Source organism: Marmota marmota, unplaced genomic scaffold (assembly GCF_001458135.2).
Source record: "Marmota marmota marmota unplaced genomic scaffold, marMar, whole genome shotgun sequence".
Classification (NCBI taxonomy): Eukaryota; Metazoa; Chordata; class Mammalia; order Rodentia; family Sciuridae; genus Marmota; species Marmota marmota.
Window position 1 is genome coordinate 2,896,205 of NW_026000222.1, and position 9,548 is coordinate 2,905,752.

General features: G+C 46.4%; 2 protein-coding genes across 4 annotated transcripts in view; one reads left to right on the plus strand and one right to left on the minus strand.

Annotated features, from left to right (window-relative positions):
* Gins2 (GINS complex subunit 2) overlaps positions 1-2,846 on the plus strand; it is a 9,765-nt gene extending 6,919 nt beyond the window's left edge. Inside the window, exons 4-5 of the mRNA XM_015496326.2 lie at positions 1,489-1,615; positions 1,979-2,846. Of these exons, the coding sequence (XP_015351812.1) occupies positions 1,489-1,615; positions 1,979-2,104 (253 nt within the window). The 3' untranslated portion in view covers positions 2,105-2,846. The remainder of the gene's footprint in view (positions 1-1,488; positions 1,616-1,978) is intronic.
* Positions 2,847-3,673: 827 nt separating this feature from the next.
* Gse1 (Gse1 coiled-coil protein) overlaps positions 3,674-9,548 on the minus strand; it is a 317,059-nt gene continuing 311,184 nt past the window's right edge. For all 3 annotated transcript variants that reach the window (XM_048792345.1, XM_048792346.1, XM_015495996.2), the window contains 2 exons: positions 7,882-7,985; positions 3,674-7,199 (listed from right to left, as the gene is read on the minus strand). In XM_048792345.1, the coding sequence (XP_048648302.1) occupies positions 7,065-7,199; positions 7,882-7,985 (239 nt within the window). In that variant the 3' untranslated portion in view covers positions 3,674-7,064. The remainder of the gene's footprint in view (positions 7,200-7,881; positions 7,986-9,548) is intronic.

Below are 9,548 nucleotides of genomic sequence, written 5' to 3' on the forward strand. Positions count from 1 at the left end.
CCTGGGGGGGAGGTTTCAAGAGAGACTGGCTTGGGGGTGGGAGCAATGGCTGGAAGGAGAGAATATGGAGGCACATACTAGGTATGAGTTAGTATTATCCAGGTGAAGGGCTTATTCATTTTTTTAATTGTAGATGGACACAATACCTGTATTTTATTTATTTATTTATCTATTTATATGCAGTGCTGAGGATTGAACCCAATGCCTCACTGAGCTCTATGTGCTAGGGAAGCTCTCTACCACAACACAGCCCCTATTTTTAGTTTTTGAAGTTCCTTATATTGTATGTGTTTTTATCAAAAACCTTATTCTGTAATTCATTGGCTAAGGGACTGAATTTTACCTTTGTTCTGCAGTTCAGTTGACAAGAACCTAGAGTCCTTTGTTATTTAACCTGCTGTTCAGAGCATAAGATCTGAATGTTTGGGCTCATAAATAAAATTTCACAGCATAGATTTCATACTGTAGATCTGCCGCCCACCAGTGCTGAGCTAACTGTATCATGTAGACACTCTAGCTTATCCTAGAGTGCCTAGTGACGGGCAATATTTGCTTCACCTTTTATTTTCTGGTCTGTCTTTGAAGATTGGTCTAGAGAATGTTCTACAAAGGAAAGCTGTTATTGCCTTCGCTGGACTGACTTCTACCCAGTCTCACTGCATGTGGTTACAGTACAATGCTTACGCTAATTTGCCACTTAAGTGATTTTTGTAACTTCTGATTTAACTACAGAGTAGGACAGTCCCTCCTCTGCGGGGCTTTCAAGAGGACAGGAGTGCTGTGCAAGGTGCTGAACACAGAGCTAGTGGTTTCCTTCCCTGATCGGTAGTGAGCCTGGATTACTGGGGGGGGGGGAGTAGTGATCTGCTCACCACTATACATAAGGAGCCCTTGGAACCAATTCTAGCTGGAAGTTACGCGGCACAAAGCACTGTTGTCCTGTGGCATAGACTGTCTGACTTGGAGCCAGTTAATCCTGGCAACAGCTGGCCATGGACACTTGGCTGAGGCAGGAGGATGGTAGGTTCAAGGCCAGCCTCAGCAACTTATTGAGAGCTTTTCAAAACTGGTGGAGTTGTATGTAGTTCAGTGGTAAAGCACACCTGGGTTCAATCATCTATACAAAATACAAACAAGGGGCTGGGGTTGTGGCTCAGTGGTGGAGCCCTTGGCTAGCATATGTGAGGCCCTAGGTTCGATCCTCAGCACCACATAAAAATAAATAAATAAAATAAAGGTATTGTGTCCAACTACAACTAAAAAATAAATATTAAAGAGAACCAGTTCAGTAGCTGAATGTCCTTGGTACCATACTTACTTGTTGAAGTCTTTACATGTTAATAATGGTGACGAAACAAAACAGATTTTCTGCATCAGGAATAGTTGGAATACCCTCCAGAATCTAAGCCGTATTTGAGGTTGCGTTGTGGGGTTTTGTTTTGGTCAGTCTGGCAGGTGCTTGCTAACTTCATCCCTTGCCTCCTTTAGTGCTTCAGAGGATATCCCCAAAGCAGATGCGATCCGCACCCTGATCAAGGATCTGTGGGACACGCGCATAGCCAAGCTCCGGGTGTCTGCTGATAGCTTTGTGCGGCAGCAGGAGGCACATGCCAAGGTAGGTCCTGCTTCCCTTTGCTATCTTCCCCCTGGAGCTGGTGGGCTCTGCCCCAGAGTTTTTTTTTTTATGCCCCTGGAGAAGCTCAACCCAGTGTCCTACTTGCTCAGGCTGTTGCAAGATAGGAGATTACTAGCCATGCTGGGGGTGCTCAGTGGTAGGGCACTTGCCTGTTCCGCCCTGGTATCTAAAAGAAGCTACTAGAGAATCTCTTCACTATGTACAATTAGCTGATGCCCTGGGTTTGATTTCCAGCACCACAAAAACCAAACAAAAAAACCCCATTGGTTTGTTCTTAGTATTTTAGCTTTTATTCAAAATCAAAACTCCTTGGCCAACTGGGTCTGTTTTCTCTTGTTGCAGCTGGATAACTTGACTTTGATGGAGATCAATACCAGCGGGGCCTTTCTTACCCAAGCACTCCATCATATGCACAAGCTCCGTACAAACCTCCAGCCTTCTGAGAGTGCCCCATCTCAGGACTTTTAGAGGAAGGCCTGTGGTTGGCAAGATTTATCCTGTCTGGCAGCAAACTGCTGGGTGGAAGCTGGTGACATGATGGAGGTACTTGTGTATCTGGAGTTCTGGAAACATTTTTAAATGTATGAACAATGCTTGAACAGGTGCCGAGACTGGATCTGTAACATTGGTGAGAAGCAAATTTGTGATTAGTTCTCAAAACTGAACACCCCTGAGCTGGGCATGGTGGTGCATGTCTGCGATTCCAGCAACTTGGGAGGCTGAGGCAGGCAAATTATAAATTCCAGGCCAGCCTCATCAATTTAGTGAGGCCCTGAGCAATTTGGTGAGACCCTGTCACAAAATCAAAAATAAAAAGGACTGTAGCTCAGTGGTAAAGCACCCTTGGGTTCAATCCCCAGTACCAAAAACAAAACTTCCTTGAACATTCAATCAATCCCCAACTAGTTTTAGAAACCAGTTTTTCTTTTGAGGGGAAAAGAAAAAAGTATTAGGCAACCAAGTCCTCCCTGTTGCCAGAGCCTTGAATTTTCTGCATGAAACTGTCACCCATGGTTGTGTTCAGTGACTGGTGTAGATATAGGAGTGGCGATGAGGCTGGGGGTGTTTTCCCTCTTGATCCCCATTTCTTGAACTAAATTTCGATCTCCTAGAGGTTGTTCACGGAGGATGATGGTGTGGGTGACTGGCAACGCTGGCCAGTGTTTGTCTTCTAAGCTACAATTTATAATAAAAACACCGTCAGCCAGAATCTGACTTTGCTGGGTTCTTGTCCTGTGGCCAAGATGATCTGATACTGATAGGTGTGAGGCAGTTGACTGGGAACTTCAGACCAGCGTTCTGGACGTTTGGGGAAAAACCTGTCCCAATGCATTAAGTGAGGCTGAAGACTGCTGGGAGGGAAAGGAGCTCTCCTGCTGCTCTTGATGGGTCAGGGAGAGGGCTCTTGGTTGAAGACAGCAGTGGCTCAGGAGATTGATTATCTTCTTCCTAAGAGAAAACCACTTCAGTTTTTGAACTGCAGCATTTTGGGATTGTTGGGCCCCTTAACAGAAATTTCCTTACCTTGGAAGGGGATACGTCATCCTGCACCATATAGTAAGTATGTTCAGTCACCAGCTGGTTTTGACTTGGCACCTAGGGAGTCCAGAGTTGTGGTGTGGCTACCTGGTCCTAGCGTACTGCTCGCCATCTGCCTTTCTGGGTTTGCTACTTGAGCACTGCTGATCTGGTCCAGAGCCGAGATGGCTCCTGAGCAGATGCTGGCTATCATGTGAACACTGGGCCAGACAGACCCAGAGGACTAGGACAGAAGATGGCGAATCTGATTAAAGGTGCTGTTCAGACATTCGATTTCTCCTTTAGAGGTCATCAGGGAACCTTAGAATGAAACCACTTGTTACTGCGGAGCTCAGGGGCTTGTGTGCCTCCATCTCACACCTACCACCCTGCTTGAAAACCCGAGCCAACTGAGGTGCAGCTGAGGATCTTCAGGTCTGACCTGTGAAACGATGTGGAGTTGGTGGTTGCCCCCAACCCTGGGGTTGGGGGTTATCTTATAAAAGATTTCTCTTAACATGATTTAGGAAGATTTTATTTTTTGGATGTTGTCAGAAATTACAGCAATATATTCATAAATACCTAATTACTACATTCAACAAATAATATTACAATACAGTTAATTCAAACAAGTACACTTAGAACAGGTTTAGTTTCACAGCATCTAAACTGCCCCCAGGGTGACCGAGGCACTGTTGTCCTCCCTCCCGCCTGAGTCTGGGTTTGCTGTCCTAGCAGTGAAGCACAGGGCACATACAAGTGACACAACCAGCGAGCATGTCTTCCTCAGGTCAAGGCAGAGTCTAGCAATCAAGCGCTGGATCAAAAAGCTGGGGACAGGCTACTGCAAGTAGTGACCTGAAGTCAAAGCATGGTTAACAGGCAGAGTCGAGATCATAGTCAAGGGGCTAATGCACTGTAGGAAAGGAACAGAATCTGCTAAACATCTCCATCTCCTGGTGGATCTTGGGAATTGTCTACACTTTACATGGCTCAGAGGGAAGGGGCAGATCTGTTCTGGTCTGAAATTTAGCTTGCTTTTTGAAATTTGGCAGTATTGTGAGCTACTTTGAGGGAAAATTCTGTTACAGACTTAACATTTCTTGTTTCATTTCCTTGCTGCTAAAGGTGTTGGCTCCTTTTGAGACTCAGTATCCTTAGGAGTACAAGCTAGGATGATGACAGTACCAGTTAAGATTAGAACTGAAGATGTGGAATCCTGTCTTTGTGGTCATGTTATCTGAGAGGAATGGATTGGGGGCTGTTTTGTTAGTTTGGCTCTGATTATATGAAACAACTCATTTTAAATATCTGGTTAAAGGTGGAACTACATGACCTAGCATCAGAGGGTGTCCCTTGCGTTTAGTGAATTCCCCATCAGGACAGATGGCGGCTGTCTCTTCCAGGTGATATGGCAGACACGGAACTGAGGAGGACTGAGGTATTCACATAAATACTGACACACAGGTTACATCATCAGTTCTAGAGCAGATCTGATGTACTGCTCAACTTTTTTAAAAACATGAAGAGGGCTGAATAGAAGACCCTTCAGTTTGCATGTTTTTGTTAGCCCAGGTGAGGACAGACATGTGCTGTGTCCACCCGGAATCATCTGACAATGGGTGTTTTCAGAGCAGAGGGCCAAGTGCGGGGTGGGAGGACCACCGCGGCCTGGGTGGTGTGCCGTCCTTTGTGAGCTGCTTTCTTACCTTGCCTTTGTCTGTGCACACTGTCTGGTTTGTACTTGGGTCGTGATTGTCACATTACTTCTCGAGCACAAGAATCTTCAGAGGTCTCCACGAGCGGGAGAACAGGGAGGCAGAGCACGAGAGCAGGCGGGCCAGGCCATATTGCTAGCTCAGCACCTTGGCTCGCACCAGCAGAACTCTGCTCAGGTATCTGTCCTCTGCTCTACATGCCATGAACTGCCCCTCAGTGTCCAACCTAGGGAGTGCCTCTCAGGTGCAGGGTGGGGCTGTGCATTTCCATTAAGTAATTATATCTACTTTTCCCTTTTACTTTAGTCAATGCCATTACCAAGGTTGACTGGCAGAAGCACCCAGACACCTGACATGGCAAGCAGATTTTAAGCAGAGAAATTCAGTGGCAGTTTGCCCTGACTGCTGGCTGTGTAGCTCCCTCTGCACACCTGTGGACCATGTGGCTCCCTTACTGTCTTTGTAGTGGATTTTGTGGGGAGGAAGGTGCCTGACGACTGGCAATACTGCTGGCACTTATTGTCCGAGTGTGCTAATAACTGGAAGGTTCTTGGCAGGCATACGAACAGGCATGACAGCAGCCACTAACAAGCTGCTCTGCCCAACAGTGCTCACAAGAGCAGCACCAAGTGACCAGGCCAGGTGTCCTGCCCTGTCCACCCCCAGGACAGCTAGGCTCTGGTTAGGGCCCTCTCCTGCAAGAGGTACTTGAAGGAACAGCAGCCAGGACTGGGTGGCACCCCATTGCTTCGTGGGGTTGGGATCTGCCAGGTTTCCCGCTGTTCCTGTCCTGGTAAGTTCAAAAGGAGTTCAGCTCAGACACTGTCGACCCTACTTCAGGCTTCCACAAAGCTTTGCATCTAGATAAAGCCTCTGAGATCTCTACTTTCCACCTGCTGTCTGGTGTGTCGGAACACTAGGGCAGAGTGTTCACTTCCTGCAAGGTGCTCCTGGGAAGACCTGTGCGTGCGTGTGGCTGACCCACCCCAGCTGTCTTGCTCCCCGACTCCCCTCCTCACTTGCCAACAGCGGGTTCTGTTTGCTCTGCCTGCTGTTGCCTCGCCCAGTGCCGGAGGGTGTGTGTCGGGGGGTGTAACGCATGGCTTTCTACATTGGTTTCTGGTGCAACTCAAAAATGAAGTGATCGCATAGGCGCCAGTGGTAAGCTCTTTTACTTTTCTTCTTCTTTAATTTTTAAAAACACTTCAATATTTTAATGTCCTGACCAGCAGCAGTACAAACACTAAAAGCAAGTTTTTTTTTTTTTTTGCCCAGAAAAAAACAAAACAAACAAAACCCCCAAACAGGAAAAACAAACAAAATCCCCCAAACCACATATTAAAAATGGCAGGCTTTTTATAACAATAATTAAAGTAATAAAAACATACAAAACTTTTTTTTTTAATATATATACACAGTACAAGGCTGAAGCACCTTTGACTTTTCTCTCAAAATTTACGTTTGTATGAAAACACCACCCACTGCAGTAACAATTTGGTGGGTGTGAATATATGTATACATAGAGCTCTGTACATTCTCCCCCATGGAGTAATAGAAAGGTACCTTCAGTCGTGGGTCTGTTTATCTTTAGGTGAGAGCATTTCCAGGCAGAAGCCTTGGATTGCTCTGTGTGCTCCTAGGACCTGTTGCTTTGAAGATAATTTTGCAGAAAAGTAAAACAAATAAGCCCTTTACTGAGGTTGCACCCAGCCTTCTCTTCAGCTGAAGCAAGTCCCACTCCTTGTAGGAACGGGGCCAACTCCAGGGCCACAGCAAGAGCAAGCCTGGTTCTTGCAGCACAGTAACACGGCACCATGAGGAACAACCAGCCGGGTCTGATCCAATCCCGTGCACCGGGGGCAGTAAACAGTATCGTTTTAGTGTTGGTAATGGAGCCTTCATTTCCAGATTCAAAAAAGAATGATGGGGAAGGAGGAGTAAAACCACCTTTGGAAAGAAAAACCATGGGCGTCCTACAGTGGTTGCTCGCTGAGTACAAGAGGTGATCCGACTGCATTGAAGTCAAGGTGAGTGCGTTCATTTTCGTCTGGAGCCTGGAACCCTTTGCTTCATGCATGGCACATTCTCATTTTTTAAGCTTCAAACCTCCCAGTGAAAAATATTAAATATTCAAGGTAATAAAATAGATAATATTTCTATACTATAGGTTCAGCCTAGTGCAAGGGAAACCGTCACCTCGGGTATCCCTTAAAGCAGCCCCTGGGCCAGTGCATGGTGGGCAAGGCAAGGCACTTCCGTAAGTGGTCCAGTTCTGCCTGGAGCCGCTCCCTCTCTGAGACAATCTTCTGCTTCTGGCTCCTCAACTCCTGGGGAAGGGAAATTCTTGTCAAAATACATTCATTCCATCTGTAAGTGTGTGGATTAAGCATGTGTGGTGCACGCGTGTGCCATGGAAAGGCAAACCTGGCACTAGAATGTCAAGCTGGGAAAGGGATGTTTTCAGACAGTGGCCTCTTGAGGACAGTTTGAACTGGCTCTTCCAGAGCCTCAGACTCTGGCAGTACTTACTCTTTGGAATGGGGGGTTGAACCCAGGGGTACTCTATCTCTTAGCGACCCTATCATAAAATTTAAAAAATAGTCACTGAGGCTGGCCTGGAACTGGCAATCCTCCTGCCTCAGCCTCTGGAGTCATCAGGATTATAGGTGTAGGCCACTGTACCCAGCAATAATATATGCTTTTAAAGAAGCAGCATGTTCCACTGTCTCAGCTCAAATCTGAGTTCTTAGAATCCCCTTTGCCAATGAAATCCTCTTCTGTCCTCTTGAGCAAACGGCAGCATGGGGAGACTGATGCAGGCAAGGAGCAGCACCTCTAAGTCCCACGAGCTGAAGATAAGCCCCCCCTTCTTTGATGAATCTTGGCTAACTCACTGATGTCTGAATTTACCCGTGAAATGACAAGTTGTGACCTCTTTAAGGAGATTTCCCCTCTGAGGGCCTACTCAAGTCTCAAGACGACTCCCACCCCCCAATCACACACACTCACCGCCATGCTGTGGGAGAGCTGCTCTGCTGCCAGACTGAGGCTGTAGTGCTGTGCCTCCAGCCGCCGGCACTGTGACTGTAACACCTGACGCTCCAGGTTTTGCTCTGCAAAGACAAGAAGTGGCAATGCAACATGCAGGGACCACATGTCTTCCTGGCCCAGCAGCAACTAGCCTCTCTCCAGTGCAGGTAGATGAGGCCTCTCCTGGGGACCATTGTGCCTGTTGCCTTTGACTGTACAAATTAAGTCCAATCATTCAACAGGATATAAGAATAAGACCTTGAATCAAAAGGCAGTTTAGGAAGACAGTAGGGGAGAGTAAGTCTTTGTTTTTGAAAGCTGCATCTTAAAAGCCAGATTTTAAAAGGCAAGCTGCCCAATTTCAGAGAGGCTAGAACAATTTTAAGTACTGGCAGTCCAATTCAAGGAGTGTACAACATCGGGGGTGGGATAACATGGAAAACATTAACTTGACAACGTACATCATAAACTCAGCAAACTTAAATGGAATGCTTCTAAAGTTTCACCAACAGGAGTCTACTAATGCCTCAGCAATAGAGGTCCTAGTCATTGACAAGAAAATATGAAAACTCAAAAGGAAAGAACCCCACTTATTATTTGCAAAAGGTCTGTTCATCTATGATTGCTACCTAGGACTTAGCTTTTTCACTAAGTGAACCTAAAACTAAATCCAATAAAAGAAACTGGTCATGGATAGGCATTTTAAACCACAGCTGTATAAACAAGATGATAATTATCCCTAAATCTGTAAATTCAATGCAACTGAAAATCATGACAGGATGTTTTTTGGGGATGGGAGGTATAATGTAACAAGATGATCCTAAAATTCAGGGGAGGGAGCCAAGGAAGGGCCGAAATCAGCTGAGCAATAAGCTCAGAGTCAGGACAAGTCTTTTCAGATAGAGAGGTGCTAAGCTAGGGCCCAACTTAAAACACCCAGACAGATCTGCCTCCATACACACAGGCGAATCCCAGGCACGAGAAAGCAACACTTGAGATACGCAAGAACATCTCATAGAAGAGCATCCTCACAGCCCTGGGTTAGGGAAAGAACTCCAAACAAGGCATTGGAAATGACTGATACGTCATAACTGTTTTTTTTTTTTTGTATGACTACTGGAGACTGAACCCAAGACCTCCAGCATGCCAAGCAAGGGCTCTAGCACTAAGTTAATCCCCATCCCTGTTTTGTTATTTTGAGACAGGGTCTCACTAAGGTGCCTGGCTCGCCTCAAACTTGTGACACTCCTGTTTCAGCCTCCTAGGTTGGTATCATAGGAACATGTCAATGCAGTGTGCTTTTTTTGACTTGTTTATGAGTTATGCAGTGCTGGAGGTTAAACCCAGGGCCTCATGCATGCTAGGCAAGCCGTACACCTCTGTGCCACACCCTAGCCCCTGCAATCCCACCTTAACATTAGCAATCTACAACACTGGGCAATAAACAGCAGGAGGCAAACAGTGGTACCTGAGATTTGCTAGCCATGCTGGCACAGGCTGATGGATACCCAAGCATTCCCACTGTTCCCCTATGAGGTCTTTGTGGACATTCTGAGGAAGAGGCGGGTAGGAAGTGGTGTGCTGTAAGCACAATGGCAGTGACCTAGTCTGGGATTTGTGAGCCTGAGCCCCCACCCCCACCCCCC